This window comes from Canis lupus, chromosome 17 (assembly GCF_003254725.2).
Source record: "Canis lupus dingo isolate Sandy chromosome 17, ASM325472v2, whole genome shotgun sequence".
In the NCBI taxonomy this organism is placed as follows: Eukaryota; Metazoa; Chordata; class Mammalia; order Carnivora; family Canidae; genus Canis; species Canis lupus.
Genome location: NC_064259.1, coordinates 49,731,040 through 49,748,381, shown reverse-complemented (window position 1 = coordinate 49,748,381; position 17,342 = coordinate 49,731,040). Strand labels below are relative to the sequence as shown.

The window sequence follows — 17,342 nt, the reverse complement described above, 5'->3', positions numbered from 1 at the left end:
ACACACACGCCGGGGGCGGGGGCGGGGGCGGGGCCGGCGGGGGCGGGGCCTCCCGGGTCGAGGCGAGGTCAAGGGTCAGGAGGCGGAGGCGCGCCCAAGATGGCGGCCTCCATGGGCGACGTGTTCTCCTTCTGCGTGGGCGTGGCGGGCAAGGCCCGGGTCGCGGTGGAAGTCCGTTTCGTAAGCAGCGCTAAGGTAAGGCCAAGGCAGAGCCGCCGCGAGCCCCCACTCTGTCCGGCCATGGAGACAGCCACGTGGGATCCCAGGCCCGGAGCCTGGAAGCTCCTGTGCTGCTCGGACTCGGCGGCTCGCTCCCTACTCGCGGCCCGGGGGCTCCCTGTCTGTCCCCGCGCGAAGGCTTCCGGGGGGGTCACGCGGTGGATCGGGAGCCCCGAAGTCTCCGTTCGCTCCCCCTTTCCGCGGAACCCGGAGCGCCCGCCGGCGGCCCTACTCCCGCCGCTCCACGCAGGGCCGGGGTAGGGGACGCGGGGCGCCGGGGCTTACGCGCCAGGCTGGGCCCGGGGGTGGTGGGCGGGGACATGCTGAGCGGAGGGAACGGAGGTAGAGACAAGCCTGGGCCCTCAGGGATCTTTCTAGGTGAGATTTGGGGGTGGGGTGTGGAGGGAGACTAGGACCTTCCATGAAAGGCCTTGGGATGCTAAGAAATTTGGACCAGAGCTCGAAGCCCCTGGGAGCATTTGAAGCGTTTAAATAGGAGAGTGACGTAATTTTGTCGCTAGATTATCGTGTTTTAAAAGTTAAAGAAAACTACCGAAAATGCATGTAAGGAAAGAGAAAGTAAAAATCACTCATAATCCTGTACTATGTACAAATATGTGAATATTAAAATTACAATTTTAGAAATCGCTGTTTGATGCAGCAGTAAATCACATCAATAAACCTATTTCTACGTATTTTTAAGAGCTGTTTCACGGGATGGACGCAGTTATTCAACCAACTACTTATTTGTGGACTTGTATGTTGTACTTTATTTTTTCATCTCTGAGGTCAGAGGTCTTGAAGCTCAATTTCTGTGCACACATCCTTTTGTTCCCTTCAGCAGAGTGTTTTCTCTCCCAGTTAACTTTGCCAAGTGATATGTGGAAAATGGTATCACTTTCATATACATTTCTTTGTTTGCTGAGGAAGTTGAATAATTTATCGTGAGTAATGGCTCTGTGTATTCCTGGACCCTGCCCAAGAGGTCAGCCTTCTAGTCATCTGCCTCCTGATCTCCCCAACCCAAACCACTATTGCCTTCTTTCCACTCCAAGGCACATCTGGAGCATTCCTCTCCTTCCATGATAAAGCAGCTCCCCTATATCCTTGGTGTTCTCAGCTGCTCACATTTCCATATCCACCACAGGCCCCTGGGGTTCTTGACTAGGTCATAGTTTGATGGTGTCTGGGTTCTATCACTCCTAGCACACAAAGATAGTCACCTTTCCCTTCACTGCACCCCCTATCTCAGCCCCTCCTCTCTTCCCTTCTTCCTCTCACTTCATCACATCAGCCATTCTGCTTGTCCACTTGACCTTTCCCAGCCCTCTATCAAACCCCACCCCTAGAAGAATGAGCTGGCCACCCCCTCCATGCCCACACCTGATCTGTCGCTGGAGAAAATCACATACCCACCCAGACATGGTGACAAGATGGATTATGCCAAGCTTTTTACATCAATATTCATCAAGCAAGATTGATTTGTGAGGTTTTTCCTTTGTGCTATCTTCCTCAAATTACCACATCAGAGTTATACTTGTTTTTTGGTAAAATGGAGAAGCTTCCCATTTTTCTGTTACTGAATAGTTAAAATAGCATAAGGATTACTTATTCTTTGGCTTGAGAGAGGTGGGTCATAAACCATATGGACTAGGGGCCTCACATGGGAGTTGTTTTTGACTATTTTCTCTATTGCTTTTCTGGATATTTGCCAGAGCAATCTTTTAAAGATTGACCAACTACTGTGCCAGGGACAGTACCAATCAGAACATGATAGTGTCTGACCAAAGATGATGGATGCCAACCAGAGTGCCATACTGGTGCAGGTCAACCAGATAATCGGCACTGCTTCTTTGTCTAGGCTTTCTTCCTTTTGAATTCAGTTTTGTTGATTTATATTTTTCTAGAAAATTATCCATTTAGTAAAGCTTTTAAAATTTACTACATAGTCGTAGAATTTTGCACAATATTTTTTCTAAAATGTATTTTTCAAATTGGAAATATCTTTGCAAATTTATGCCCTTTGCATTCAGGTTTACTTCTCTCCAAGCGTCTTGGTAATATAAATGAGAGCTGCTTTTCTTGAAACACTGTCTTATGTTTGGGGGGATGAGTGGTTTCATAAAGGAACCAGCTTTGATTCTGTTCCCTTTGTTTTGATGACTAAGTATTTTCTGCATTCGGTCCTCCAGAAAGAGAGAGAAAGACATCGTTATTTACCCAATGTTGAGATTTGAGATTGTCAGCGATAGTGTGGGTCCATGTTGATATCCCTTTGTCCCATTGAAGAAGGCCATCTTTTCATTTTGCTAGATTGGGTCTGGCACTAAAAGGCACGGAGGTGGGGTTCCAAGAAGGCAACCAAGGATACATCAATGGCTTTGGCAAGAGGTTTTGTCCAGCTGTCCCACTCTGCACTTAGAGTTCCCAGAGTATTCAGGGTTGAGATCTGTAGCTCATGGGTTGCTCCAGGCCATCCTGGTTTACACATTCCTGCTTCTCTGACTTTGGGAGGCTCTGCTATCTAGCCATAGTGCCAATGCTAGAAGGAAACTGGGAGCTACCTAAGAGGGCACATGATGGGACGTCTCACTGCTATGTCCGTTCGTTCCTTCCTTCCTTCCTTCATTCTCTTTTTGTGACAATTCAGTGCTGTCAGGGGCACTACCCCTCTTCTCTAAGTGTACCTCCAGAGTAAGTGCCCAGCAGGGCCAGTAACTGCCTGGGTTCTGAGGCTATCTCCTGAGCCCCTCTGCATCACCTTCATGTCTTACAGGCTGTGTATAGTGCTTTAGACCACAGTGCCTCAGACTTTAACATGCATGTGCATCATCTGAGCATCTTGTTAAAATGCACATTCTGCTTCAGCAGGTCTCGGGTGGGTGGGGCCTGAGATTCTGCATTTCTGAGTCTTCCAGATGATGCCCTTGTTGCCCATCCATCACCTCATTTTGAGTAGTAAGAAGCTAAAGCTCATAAGGTGAGCTTGGGTTGAGGTGCATCCTGGAAACTACCGTAGGTATTGTTATAATTTTCATATGCGAAACAGATGCAAAGAAGTGAAGCAATTGGCTCCAAGGTTCACAGCAAGTAGTATTAGGGTTGATGCTAGAATTTGTCATTCCTTTTAGTGTAACACTGAGAACTTGTGTCCTGTGAGTACCCCACTGACCAGGGGAATACAGCACATTCTCCCCCAACTAGGCTTCCCTCTACTGTGGCATAGGAGTCCTCTGCAACCCTGAGCAGCAGTATCATTGCCAGGATCCTGGAGGGGGGCACATGGGTAACTCCAAGAAGACCACCCTGTCATTACCACCTCCTGGTACAGGAGCCTCGGTGCTCCTCTGGCCTTTCCAAAAATTCTCCTCCTCTGACTGACATGGCGGCTCCCTCCGCATCCCAGTTCCTCTGCTCTGAACAGGCTGACAGAAGTGTGGCTGAAAGTAGGTCAGAGGAGGCAGTTATGGGGGGATGCTGACCATGTTCCACCAACCCTCCCAAGGCAGAAGCCTCTCCTGAGAGGGAGGTGAATGGGGGGTGATGCTGGGCAGCCCTCTGGGAATCCTTGGAGCAGTGTCCTCTTTCTTTCTTTATGGCCATCCTATTCCTTTTTCTCCCTGGTAGGGAAAGGGGCTGTTTGCCACACAACTGATCCGGAAGGGGGAGACCGTCTTTGTAGAACGGCCCCTGGTGGCTGCACAGTTTCTCTGGAATGCACTTTATCGCTACCGAGGTGAGCACATCTTGTCCACTCCTCATGGCTGCTGGGCCTAGCTGTCTTTGTGTCTCTGGGAGTTCAGGTGTTGGGAGAAAAGTTCATCTTCCCTTGGAGAACTGTGCCTGAGAACCATGCTGCTGTCTAGTCTCAGGGCATTTGGGACTGCGAATGAGTAGTAGAGGGGCTCTTCCAGTCTGCTCCCTGGGGGAGGACTGTCACTCAGGTGGAACTCAGTCTGAGTCAGAGTACGGGGGATGTGTGTCATGCCAAAGGGCTCTGTGCCAAAGAGCAGCCCCTCCAAGAGAGGGCCACGGGCCCTGTGGTCAAAACAGGCTGAGTTAGGGGTCAGAAGCAAGTAGAATGCACTTAGTTTTTCCAGCCATATGCTTTTTTCACACTTAGGCTACAGACAAACATGAAAGGAGGTCACTTGGCTGCAGAATGTGGGGAAAGCACATTCTGAGGGGCTAGGAGGAGAGCCCCACAAACTCAGTCCCACTGGGAAGGGGGGAGAGCCTGACAGGAGGGGTGGAACTCCATAGAAGGAAGAAAACCAATCGGTGTTGGAATGCCTGTGAAATCATTCACTCATTCTGTTCTTTAACACGGTTGTTCATTCACTTCCCAAATGTCTGCTGAGCACCTACCATGTGCCAGCCACTATTTTTAGCCCTAGAGATGCTGTGAAAAAGACAAAACATGGCTCCTGTCCTAAAGACACTACTCACATTGTCCTGTGTGGCTCTCTCCCTCAGCTTGTGACCACTGCCTTCGGGCACTGGAGAAGGCAGAGGAGAATGCCCAGAGGCTGACTGGGAAACCAGGCCAGGTTCTGCCTCACCCTGAGCTGTGTGCTGTGCGCAAGGACCTCCACCAGAACTGTCCCCACTGTCAGGTAAGCATCCCTGGGTAGTACACATGGAAGGGAGCTGGGGGAGAGGCCTTAGCTGAAGTCCTCTGTGAGTACCATGAGCAAGTCACGGCCCCTGAGAGCCATAATGTAGGGGAAGACATTCAAAAGACTCAGTTACTGCTTCATTTGTGTCCTCCCTACCCCAGTCCCGCTCTCTAGAAAATAGGTCTGATGAGAACTTGCCCTCTTCCCAGGACGTTGGCAGGGCTCTTCCCTCTACCTGAAAGCTCTCTCCTTCCCATAGTTTAACAAGCCTGGGTGCGCTTCTCACATGCTCCCAGGACACTATATGCTTTCTGCTCATGATGCCACAGAGCTACTGCTCAGGGGCTATTCATAGAAGGAACACAGTTAGTGCAGCTGAGTACCACTGAGGAATGTCTGTGCCTCATACCATGAGGATCTGTGCCAGATCCTAGGGTATTGACCTCCACCCACTCATCCAGGTGATGTACTGCAGTGCAGAATGTCGACTGGCAGCTGCCGAGCAATATCATCAGGTCCTGTGCCCAGGGCCCTCCCAGGATGACCCCCTGCATCCTCTCAATAAGCTGCAGGAGGCATGGAGGTAGGTAGCATTTCATCTCTTCCGTTCATCTTCCCTCTTTGCCTGCCTACTTGAGATCAGCAGATGCAGTCATCTGTCTTAAACTGCCATCCCCCTGATTTTTCCTCCATTCTTAGGGTTTAACAGAAGTCACATCACCCAACCCCCTGCCTTCAACGTGAGCCGCCAGTCCCACCACCCTCAGTATTGTATACACTCCCAGGAAGAGCCCCATTGAGCCCCTAGGGATGTAAAGTCCTGCCCACATCCTTGCCAATGACTTCCTCCCTTTGGTTATAAATGGAGGTGGTAGGAAAGATTCTCCATAGCAATCAGACTGGGCTTCCCTGAATGCAGCTACTGGGAAGGGAATTTCTAGGCCAGATCTTTTTCTTTCACCCCAGGAGTGTTCACTACCCCCCTGAGACTGCAAGCATCATGTTGATGGCCCGGATGGTGGCCACAGTGAAGCAGGTGAGTTCACCCATCCCTCCCAGGGAAGCCAGTTCTGACCTCATTTGCCCCTTGGCCACAGTCTTCCCCCACTCACCTCAAAACCCTGACTTGGATGAAGAGCTCCCCCTGGGCTTCCCAGAGGAGAGCTATGCGCTATGTAAAATCAGGAGCAGCTAACCATAAGTCTGGCAGGAGACTCATCTTTCCTGCAGCCTCTAGTCTAAGACAGGGTGTCCTATACAGCAGCAGGTCACGTACTCAGCTTACAGGTGCCACTTTTTCAGGATTGTGCCTCACTTGTAAAGTGATAGGAGCCACTCCAACACCTTCTATTAACATTGAAGCTCCACAGCCTCATCCTCCTGCTTTCCTAAGTGTTACACTGGCTAGCCTGGCCCCGTTGGGGAGATGGCTGGGTGTGGGCAGGGAGGGGAGGAAGCTCCCAGGCCAAGGAAGGGTCTACCAAGAATCTCATATGTGCTGGTGTTTCCCTGATGGCAGGGGCTTTAGAATCACAGCCTACCCTCCCTCCTGGGCACAGGGGGCAGCAAGGAGGCAGGCATCCCCAAGTCCATGTGTGCACATGCATGCATGTACGGGTGTATGTGAACATGACTATTTGTTCACTGCAGGCTAAGGATAAAGATCGTTGGATCAGACTCTTCTCCCAGTTCTGTAATAAAACAGCCAATGAGGAGGAGGAAATTGTCCACAAACTCCTGGGGGACAAATTCAAGGTTAGTCTTTGCCTGTGATCCCCCTACCCCCAATAGCCTTGAAGGTTCTGTGGCTGCCTGACGGGAGCTGCACATTTGTCCCTTCCCAGCCACAGGAAGAGGTTAGAGCCTAGGGCCTATATTCCTGCCACTATTTAACTTTGTGACCTAACATGGACCAAGAGTTGAGAAGTAGGATGATGACAGAGGAAGGAAGGATTGGGTGCTCTGACATAATAAAGCAGAATCTCAGGATAGCAGCGGGCAGGTCAGTCACAACGGAGAAAAACGGGCTGGGGGTCCCTAGGGTGAGGGAGCAGTGTGAAACAGGAGGATTTTAGCTGCCCGTGTGCTGAGTACCTACTCCCACCCAAGGAGGATAGCAGACTCCCAGGCAGGAGCTGCCTGAAAGCACAGGCAGGGTTGAAAGGACAGCTGGGGTAGGCCTTCCTACATTCATTCTGGGGACAGGAGTAGGGAGTCAGGCTGGCCCGGAGGCCAGGTCAGGGGGCCTGGAAGATGGTGGTAAGGACAGACATTCCAGGCAAGGTTGCCTCAAGCCCTCCTGGTACAAGCGCTGGAGAATAGGGAGGAGTTTGGGTTTGCCACCCTGGGTTGGAACCATCCACCAGACTGCCAAGGTTCTTTGGAAATAAGGACTCTGTGGCCTTCCTTTGCCTTCAGGGAAAGCTCATTCTACAGAGCTGGCCCTTTTTCTTCCCTCACCCGGTCTTCTGGGCCCTGCCTGGGTGCTAATGGCAAATCCCCAGGAACACAAGTCTCTCCCTGCTTCCCCCACACCAGGGCCAGCTGGAACTTCTGCGGAGGCTCTTCACAGAGGCCCTTTATGAGGAGGCACTCAGCCAGGTGAGTGAGTGCCTGGGGAAGGTGGGACCAGTGGCCTCCTACCCATTCCAGCTCCCCAGGAGCAACCAGGTCAGCATCTCCTACTTGAAGAGCTAACCCCGAGCTGACTTGGTATGAAGTTGGGATGGGACTGACTCACAGAAGACTTCCTAAATGGAGAGTTGTATCAGGAAGAAAAGTGAGTGACTATAGTCTGTGCACTCATTTTTCTTTCTCCCCACAGTGGTTCACACCAGATGGATTCCGGTCTCTCTTTGCTCTTGTTGGGACCAATGGCCAAGGAATTGGGACCAGGTTAGGAAGGAATGTTCCAAAGCTATTGAACTTGTCTCTCAGGGCTGGGGTGGGAGATTGACAGAGGAAGGTAGCCACATCTCCTTTCAAGATTAGGGTGGGGTAAGGTATAATTCTGTGGCCCAAGCGCTGGACTGGATGCAGTGGTGGGAGTCAGAAAGGCTCAGGTGGTAAAATTTGCTCTTGGGAGCTTTGGTCTTTTGGGGAAGATGGGCCTCTGCCCCGGAGAAAGAAGTGGGCTTAACTTGCCTGGAGGTGGAGAGTCCTGTGAGCTGGGCCTCCTCTTCTCCAACCATGGATGCCTGGGACCCCCAGCTCCCTGAGCCAGTGGGTCCATGCCTGTGATGCTCTGGAACTGAAGCCTCAGGACCGAGAGCAGCTGGACGCCTTCATTGACCAGCTGTACAAGGACATCGAGGCAGGTTGGTGAGATGGAGCCTTGGTCTCACCCAACCTTGGATGCCCCCCATTCAGATACAGTCTTCCCCCGAGGGAGTTCTAAGCGAACAGTTGGGGAAGCTAATCCCTATGTGCCTATGAGAAACTGGAGATCTATCCACAGGACACAGAGATAAGCCATGACCCCAAGATCCATACAGAGGCTTGGTCCTGAGGGTTGGGGGGTCCTGGACAAGTAAGGTGATACCCATTTATGGGAAAGCAAGCTCGTGCCTCCAAGAAGCAAGGTCAGGTGAAATGGTAGTGACTAGTGGCAAGACAGTAGACCCAGTAGACCCAGTGCCTATCCTCATAACCCTTGTTTTCTTTTCCTCCCAGTAAAATGGATAGAATAACATCTGAATATTACTGTCTTACAGCAACTGGCGAGTTTCTTAACTGTGAAGGATCTGGCCTGTATGTGCTTCAGAGCTGCTGTGAGTCCCGGTATTAAGGAGGGGTAGCCTTACGGCCACAGGACATCTCTCCTACTTGGTCCCTTGTAGGCTGGTGGAGAGGACTCTAGGAGCAGGATTGGTTCTGAGCTTCTTTGGGGATTTTCTCATTCATTCTTTTATTGGACTGTTCATGCCTTAATATATGTGTATATATCAGATCTTCCAGGGGGCCAGGCCCTGTGCTCAAGTATGACACAGACTCTGATTCTAGGCATATACCACCACTGCCCTGTCAGGTTCGGGAGGGGGGTGTTACAAGACCTTGGGAGGAGGGAGCTCAGGCAAGAAGGGGAGTCTCATAAGCACCTGACAGGGAGGAGCAGAGCCACTTCACACAGTTGTCTTTTGCAGACTCAGCCTCTCCCCCTCTGATTTCCTCACTGTAAGCCCCCCCTCCCAGGCTCTGGGACCATTCTGCCCCTCCCAAACTAGGCTCACAGAGAGCCTAGTTGGCTCAGCTGTTACCAGACAGGACTGAGTTAAGTGGTCAGGCACGGGAGTTCTTTCATAGCCCTGCTGCTCCTCCTCCTGTGGGACACTGGAGACACAAGCGAGACTCCAGCTGCCCAGTGCTGAGGACAGCAGGGGCAGTGATGGCAGGTGGGAGGGGGTAGGAAGTAAGTGCATGTGTGCCTGTGCTCTGTGGTCTTCAGGAAAGAGCCCCATACAGGGAGTTGGGAAGCTTGGGTGCCAGGATCTGTGCAGCCCCAGCAGGGATCAGAGAACAGGGAAGGATGGGGAACCAGTGCTCTGCACCTTGAGGCTGTTATTTTTATTATTCAACAGTCCTTATTATTTGCCTCTTTCAGGTAACCACAGCTGTGTCCCCAATGCAGAGACCACTTTCCCAGAAAACAACTTCCTTTTGCATGTCACCGCCTTGGAGGATATCAAGCCAGGAGAGGTGAAGGGGCTTGGAACTGGGGGGTGGGGTTGGGGAGGGGGCAGTTGGCCCTGCAGGTTCTCCCCAAAGGATAGCCAGGGCCCCCAGTTCAGGCCGTTTAGTTGAATCCCCACATGCCCCAGGACAGGAGTCTTTCTCCCCATGATTATGCTCTAACCCCACCCCTCCCCCAGTTCTTCACAAAATAGCCAGAAAGCCCCAGAGCAATGATTGAGGGGCAACTGTGTGCCCACATTCTTCTTCCTAGCCACCTTTTGATCAACAAATCCACTTCTTCTAAGAAAGCAAGAGATGGCTCTTTGTGGCTTGGGCTGTGGATGAATGTGTGGGTTTGGGGTCCTGACTGGGCACAGTACACAGAGTCTGGATGCATCTTCCAGGGGAAGTAGCATCATATCAAGATAACCTCTGACCCCAGCTATGACCTTGGCCATCAACTGCCTGTAACCATAACCTGAGGCTAACCACAGTTCCCTCTCTGTCTCAGACACAAGCCTCTTTGTGGTCTGCTGAGGGCACAGAGAAATGGATGAGGGCCTAGCGCCTGGGAGATGGGGCAGTGGGTAGAGATGGGGCAGTGGGTGGGGAGGCTCCCATCTAAGAGAGAGCACAGACTGCCAGATGCCACATCTTCTCTGCCCTCCAGGAAATCTGTATCAGCTACTTAGACTGCTGTCAGCGGGAGCGTAGCCGCCACAGCCGCCACAAGATCCTCAGGTGCCAGCTGGGATGCGGTGGGTGGCTGGGCTCTGGGAGGCCCCATCCTAGTGGCCGCCTGACTTCACCCTCACCACCATCCCCCATCCCCTGCAGAGAGAACTATCTGTTTGTCTGTTCCTGCCCCAAATGCCTGGCAGAGGCGGATGAACCCAATGTGACCTCGGAGGAGGAGGAAGAGGAGGAAGAGGAGGAGGAAGGAGAGCCAGAAGATGCAGAGCTGGGGGATGAGATGACTGATGTGTGATGTCACCCTGCCTGGAAGGGACCCTACCCCAGATCCTGCAGGAAAAGGGGGCCTTCCTCCCAAGAGAGGAAGCTTGGAAGGAACTCCCCATTCCCCTTGCCTGGTTTCCCCCCCGATTCCAGCTCTGTTTCTGCCAGAAGGTAGGACAGAGGCTGGACCCTAGGCCCTAGGCACTCACCTCCCATCAGACCTCATGCCCTAGACACTGCTGCTGAGTGGCTCAGGCTCTATGCTGTCATTGAGCCTCTCAGAACTGCCCCCGCACAATACACACACACTCTCCAGATGAGAGCAGCTGCAGCCAAGGTCAGGCCCTAACAGTGTTCTTCCCCTTGGCCCCATGGCCATGCTTACCTGTCCATCTGAGGCTTCCCCCTTCCAACCTGCTACAGAGGGGGTAACAACGTGGCAATCTGAGGATGGCCTGACTGCACTGAAGAAGAAAGGAAGGATGAGCTGCTTCTACTTTCTTCCTCACCTCCCACCCTTGTAGCTGCTAAGGCAACTGCCTGCTGCTAGCAGAGCGGGGAGAGGCAGGAAGGCGCAGCTGGGCCTCTAGAGCATCTTCCCTGAGGCTCTGTGCCGGGGGACACTGAACCAGGGGGATACTTCTCTCCACCCCCCCTATTTGGACATCTGGGGCAGTAGAGATTAACCCCATCCCCAGACTCTGAAATCTCTGTACCTTGTGCCTTGCCTACCAGGCCCTGGCACAGTGGCTGGCCACATGGGGTAAGCAAGAGGCCTCTGCCTCCCTCAAGAGGGGAATGTGGGGGATCATCACCCCTTCCTCACACTCTTTCCCACTGAGGACTCCAGCAGCATGGCTGACACTGGGGCATGACAGGCCTATGCTCCTTAATTTTGGATGCTCAAGAGGCTTCCCTGGGACCAGTTTAACATGGGTCTGTGAGGGGCTCTCTTGGCCCCTATTTCCATCTTTAGGGTCTTCAGAGAGGAACATTGAAGTCTTCCAGAAATCTAGAGGAGCTGGGCTAGATATTCTGAGATAAGCCCTGACTGAATCACCCTCCCCTTGGTTAGCACCACCCCTCACTCTTGGGTTGGATGCTATGGGAATTATAGACCATCACTTGAGATTTCTTTGCCTGCCTTCCCTGGGGAGCCTGCCACACACCCCCTGCTGAGGGATCTCTGGGAGGGCAGGTGCCCACCCTGTAGGTTGTCCTAGATCATGAGCCAGTTAGTGCCCACCTGTCTGGTATATCGGGTTCTTAACTCCTTCACAGCAGCCAGCACCCCCCACCCCCCCTCTCGCCCCTGCCTGCCCACTGTTCTTAATAAAGTGTGAGTGGTGACAGGCCTCTGCAGGAATGCTTCATGGAGAATGACTCAACAAGCTGTCTGGACACCCAGCAGTCACATAGGTGGTGCATAGGCACATGGCTTTAGACCAGGTGATGGCAGGAGATGGGAGCTGCAGCTTCTCAGTTTGGGCTCCTCTCTGCACTCTGCACCCACACTCTGCTGTGCAAATGTTTCTAAATGCCAAGAGCACAGGTCCTTTGAGTTCTAGTGTGGATCCCCAGGACCAGGCTACTAGAAGAGTCTTCTCAGGGGACTGAACTATGGCTTCCTGAGTTCTTGAGCAGGAAGCAGGCTGTTGGGATCCAAGATTAGCACCTAAGCGCTGGTCCTAAAGGACCGTGGGCAAGTCATTTACCCTCTGTGGGCCTCAGTTTCTTCCCCCTCAAAATACAAGCATGGGACCAGAGGAATATGAAAGCCCCTCCCACCCGTGTGCTCTTATTCTAGGACACGCTTGCAACCCTGATGAGAGGCTTTATTGCTAAAAAGACAGTGAGGGTTTATTAATTCCTCAAACACCAGCTCCTTGAACCACTCCAGCAATTGCTGTGAAGTACACTAAGGAGACCTTGGGAGGGGGAGGCTGGAGCCAGGTGGGATGGGACAAGTCACAAGTGACTCTCTGGCCACCTGCCTTTAGCCTCTTTTGTTCCAGATTCTAGCCAAGAAGCTCTGGGGCCTGACTCTTGCCTCATCCCAAGGCATGAGATGTTTGGGGGTTCCCTGAGGAAGGGAAGGCTAGCGGCATGGCTTCTTTTAGCATAGCCAAGGCCCAAGCCTTTTTCCTCTGCCCGGCTCCCCCTGTCCCCAAATGCTATCCCCAAATCCGAAAGAGCAGACTTCCTGGATTTTCCTTTCCCAGCTCAGAGTTGTTTAAGGCTGGTATGTGGGAACAACTCTTCTACCAGAAGGTCCAGGGCGGTTGCAGCAGCTCAAAGGTGGGGATGCTGGTGACATTAACTGGGATGGAAATGATGGCCCATGGCAGCCCATGCTGTTCCAGGGAGCGGCGGATCATGTAGCTGGGAGGGCATGAAGAGAGGTGGTGATGGTCATTTTCTCAGCACCCCATCATGCCCCACTGTCCCCATCACTCTGGGAGTTCTAGAGCCCAAGGACTTGGGCCTCCAACTTGTTTGGCCCAAGGACTCTTGGCCCTCCAACTGAGGCTGGCGGGGAAGGGACTGGTGATTGCCCCTGACCTCCCCAAATAGTGGCACCCAGCCTGGTGCTGATACAGCCAAAGACAAAAGAGCCCTCACCCATCTCGGCCGAGCAGGAAGAGAGCAGGGATGTCAGCTGTGCGCTGGGTACTGTCCTGGATCATCTCCACGTAGAAGCTGTCATTGTCAACCGCATTGTCAGAGATGATCACTGCCCGCCCGCCGTGCTCCTGCACCACTCGGGTCTTGGAGAGGAAGGAGCAGCCCCTGGAAGAGGTGGTGATAAGACCAAAGGAAAGGCAGGGTCCTAGCTAGCCCTCAGACTGTCACACTGGAAGGATGAAAGAAGGACCGGGGGAATTTTTCATAAAGCCTCATAAGTAAATGGTCAAAAATCTTGGAGAACCTTAAGACATTTCTTAAAGACCATTAAAAACGTGAGTTATTTCAGAGCGCCACCACCAACACTGACCTCAGAATCCACCCTACACCTGCCCTCCTTTTATGCCTGTGCCTCTGCTCCTTACCCTCTCTCCACCAGAGCAATCTGGTCCTGGATGAAGAAACCGTTGCTGAGCTCCCCACAGGCCTCTGAAGGTTCTGCAGGGACAAGGTGAATCTGCTCATACCTTGTGTGCTGAAAGACATTTAGATAGGTCAGAGTGAGGAGACTTGCCAGTTTTAAGACCAGGCTGGTCTACTAGTTCCTCACAAAGTGTGAATAGTAGTTTCTGTATGCTGGGCACTGATTTTTACTAAATTTTCACCAAGAGTTATCTTAGTTGTCCTACTCCATCCTGCCTTTCCATGAACAACATAGGGGAGTTGGCATGGACCCACAAAGGGGAAGTAACTTGCCTTAAGTCACAGAGTGCAGACAGAGCTAGCAGAACCCTTGGTTCCTCACTATTTCGTGTCCCCAAAGACAACTTGTCCCTGTCTGGTGTCCAGGTCCTATTACACCCAGGAGGGTAGCTAGCTGGAAGCCCTTTCTTCCTACACAGCAGTCCTGGGAGGACAGAGCTGGATTCTGCACTCTTCTCTGTTCCAGCACTCAAGTATTGGTTGAAGGGATGAGAGAGTCACCTTACTTAGTGGGCTGGAGGTGGAGACAAGATCAGAGACAGGGTCTCCCTGAACTTACAAAGATACCACCAAAGTCCTTGGCAGGTGTGGCTGTGAAGATGTATCGAATGTCTCCAGGACTCAGCACTTGGAAGTACAAATAATCATGGATGCGTAAGCCTGGAAGATAAAGAGTATGGGTGAGATGCCTCCGGAGAACAAGCTGCTTCAAGTTCAGATCATGGACACCTTGTCTTCAACAGGGCTGGCTCTAGTCTGGGCTCAGGGACCCAACTTCAGCCAAGTGAGTCCTCCAGGTGGGTGAGACAGATGCTCTCTGCCCTGGGAAGGATAGAGCTGATGCAGAGAGAGTTAGCAACCCCAGAGAGATCAGCAGCTGCCGCCACTGCTGCTATGCAGGGGAGCCAGGAAGAAGGAGAGCCCTTGTGTTCTCTCTCTCAGGATGAATCTATCTTTGCTCTGAAGTGGACCTGAGAGTTTCAGGGTGGAGCCGTGGTAGCCTTAAAAGTGGACTCTGGTTCCATTGCCATCCCGCTAGTCTAGCCACTATCATTTCTTGTCCTCACAGGTCTAGCTTCTTAACCAGTCTATCTGCCTCCATTTTTTTCTCTCTACTGTCCATTCCCCCAAACAACAGTCAGGGGGCTTCTTAAAATATCTTTTAAAAAAATATTTATTTATTTGAGAGAGAGGCAGAGACATAGGCAGAGGGAGAAACAGGCTCCCTGCAGGGAGCCCGATGTGGGACTCGATCCCTAGACTGCGGGATCATACCGTGAGCTGAAGGCAGATGCTCAACTGCTGAGCCACCTAGGTGTCCTGCTTCTTAAAATATCTTAAAGCAAATATGATCAGGTCACTACTCCTATGGCTCCAGTACCCCTCAACAATTACCCTTTGCACTAAAAATAAAATCTAAGCTTTTAAGTGTGGTCCTGTTCCATCTGGCTCTTGGCTCCTACTACAACCTCACTGACTCCTTCCTGGCCTCCTTTCAGTTTCTTCACTTCTCTGAGTCTTCTTGCAACTGTTCCCTCTACGTGGGCGGCTTCCTCCCCTTACCCTACCCCAGTTCTTCCTCTTCACCTGGCTCACTCCTACTCATTGGTTAGGTCATAGCTTAAATGTCTCTAGAGAAACCTGCCCTATCACATGCCCCTTCAAAATGAGCTTTTTCTCCATTGACATTTTCAACATAATTTGTAATTATATAGTATTTATAATTTTTTGTTTAATGTCTGTCTCCTCCACTAAGGCAAGAGCTATAGTTTTGTAACTTAGCTCAATGCTGTATCCACATTATGTAACAGCGGCTAGGATATGTGGGTGCTCAATAAAGGTTGTTGAAGGAGTGAACAACTATTTTCAGCTCCATTGCAATGAGGAAGAGAATTTTCAGAACAACCAGATTTTTCTGGCATTTGAGACCTTCTCTTCAGCACCAAAGTGTAATCTTTTACCTAGACTTGAATCACTGGTTTCCTTAGCCCAGCAAGTGAGGAATGTGGAAGTGTGGAAGCTGCCGCCACAGGTCGAGTAGTCAGTCAACAAACCATCAAGCCACTATTGCGTGTCAGGGTTAGGACTGATTGTGGCTTTAGCTGCCCTTCTCCACTGCCCAAAACTCAGCCACTAGATCAAGTTTCACTGGCTTGGCATTGGTCTCTAAGCCTTTTTTTCCCCGGGAATGGGGATTTCCCATCAGATACATTCCCAAGAAGCCTTAACACTGAACTCACTTTCCCACACACATCTTTTCCTGGCCGTTGCATCTGCTGATCTGTGTAAATCAAGTGTGGGTATACGTATGTGCTCGTGTGTATGGTGTATACGTTTATGTGCTCCTTCAGGAGCAAACAGGTTGTGTGTGTACGTGCGTGCCTGTACCCGCGGGCCCACGTGTAAGAACGTGTGCTCCTGTATGCCCACGTGAGTGCTCACATACCTATTTCCAGCTTGTAATCTCTCTAGCTGTCCCTGGTTCCTTCTAGTCACCCCTTCAGCCGTCTGGGTCGGCGCTACCGGGGGCGTGGAGAGGAGTCTTGCTTCGACGTGAGGAGCCGAGGACTCAGAGTCTTCGGGCCGCGCCTTCCTCATGTCCCTGGGGACTACCACCCACTCAGTCCATCGCCCATGCCCAGACCTGCCCTGTCCCGAATTCGCGGGGTCCCCAAGGTGACCCGGGACTCCCCGCCCGACACGCGAGCAAGCTAGAGGGCCAGCCCCGCCCCGCAGCGCAGCCCCGCCCGTTGCCGCTCACCGTGGGCCGCGACGCACGCGGGGAGCCAGAGCACGAGACACCACCAGCCCGCGGCGCCGGGGACCATCTCCAGGGCCCGGGCCGGCGCCGCTCCCTCCAGCCGCCCCACCGCGCTGGCTCGCCGGACTTCAGCCTGACAGCCGCTCCGGCCCCAGCCCCCAGGCCCGCTCTGACCGCGGGTTGGCGGACGGGAACGAGGCCCACGGCTGATTGGCCCCGAGGCCTGCTCGTGGAGCGGCACGTTCCGCCTCTGCGCCTTAGCCCACTTCCTATTGGCCAAGAGAAGTGGGGCCGAGGCCTGATTGGTCTAAACTCTTAACAGCAACTGCCGCCTCCCCTCCCCCGGCGCCCCCGCGCCCCGGCGCCCCGGCACCTTAGTTGGGACTCGAGTCCGGGACTGCGCGGGCCGGTGGGCGAGCCGGAGAGGGGAGCGAGCCGGTTGCGCGCCGCGTCTCGCTTCAGCCGCGGGAAGTCCGCGCGGTCAGCCGCCGCGGTCTCGGCCGGATCTTCCCTGCGGCCGCCTAGCAGGACGACGATTTGCTTCTCCCAAGTGTGCTTTCCTCCTGCTCACCCCTTCCGAGGGAAGGCGTTCGTCTGGCGTCCAGGTGGTCTCCCGCGACCGCCTCTCCGCTCGTCCTCGGCCGGGTTCCACCGGTGCCTGCTCTCTGTCGGTGGGCGTGGGGACGCGGCTTGGTGATCCCCTCCCCTGGGGAGGCTGTGGCCCGCGCAGAGCCAGAAAACGGGCAGTGGGGCCGGCTGCCGGGTGCCCACGCTCGCTTGTCTGCCAGTGTACGACTGTGACCTTGGACACCTTTCATAACCTTTCAGCCTCAGTCCCTTCATCTGTAAAATGGGCATAGCAAAACCAGTGCGATAGGATTGGAAGGGCTGCGAGATCTCTTACCAGGTTCTTCTTTAATAAACCTGCCCTACAGTCAGCATCCAATAAATGTTTGTGTTTATTGTATTCCTTGGTCTGAATGAGGGTTAGTGGGTAACTCGGGACG

The 17,342-nt window shown here is 52.8% G+C and overlaps 2 protein-coding genes across 6 annotated transcripts; one reads left to right on the top strand and one right to left on the bottom strand.

Annotated features, from left to right (window-relative positions):
* The first annotated feature begins 50 nt into the window (after nt 1–50).
* SMYD5 (SMYD family member 5) lies at nt 51–11,821 on the top strand. Of its 2 annotated transcripts, XM_025453573.3 has the most exons (13): nt 51–195; nt 3,847–3,955; nt 4,696–4,835; nt 5,300–5,421; nt 5,805–5,874; nt 6,489–6,593; nt 7,377–7,439; nt 7,663–7,733; nt 8,049–8,155; nt 8,552–8,608; nt 9,439–9,533; nt 10,180–10,250; nt 10,347–11,821. In XM_025453573.3, the coding sequence occupies exons 1-13, from the start codon at nt 100–102 to the stop codon at nt 10,495–10,497; spliced, it is 1,257 nt and encodes a 418-aa protein (XP_025309358.1). In that variant the 5' UTR covers nt 51–99; the 3' UTR covers nt 10,498–11,821. The 2 variants fall into 2 exon arrangements, with proteins under 2 accessions (XP_025309358.1, XP_048952090.1); XM_049096133.1 differs by lacking the exon at nt 6,489–6,593.
* PRADC1 (protease associated domain containing 1) lies at nt 963–16,507 on the bottom strand. 4 transcript variants are annotated; one of them, XR_003139580.3, is made up of 6 exons: nt 16,336–16,502; nt 14,134–14,234; nt 13,517–13,626; nt 13,089–13,256; nt 7,983–8,133; nt 963–1,140 (listed from the first exon to the last, which is right to left on the bottom strand). XR_003139580.3 is itself a non-coding variant. In XM_049096134.1 (5 exons), exons 1-5 carry the CDS (start codon nt 16,400–16,402, stop codon nt 8,097–8,099), a joined length of 483 nt encoding a protein of 160 aa, XP_048952091.1. In that variant the 5' UTR covers nt 16,403–16,502; the 3' UTR covers nt 963–8,096. The 4 variants fall into 4 exon arrangements, 3 of the variants coding, with proteins under 3 accessions (XP_048952091.1, XP_035556611.1, XP_025309360.1); XM_049096134.1 differs by having other exon boundaries at nt 963–8,133; XM_035700718.2 differs by lacking the exons at nt 963–1,140; nt 7,983–8,133 and adding an exon at nt 9,387–10,930 and having other exon boundaries at nt 16,336–16,507.
* Nucleotides 16,508–17,342: the final 835 nt, after the last annotated feature.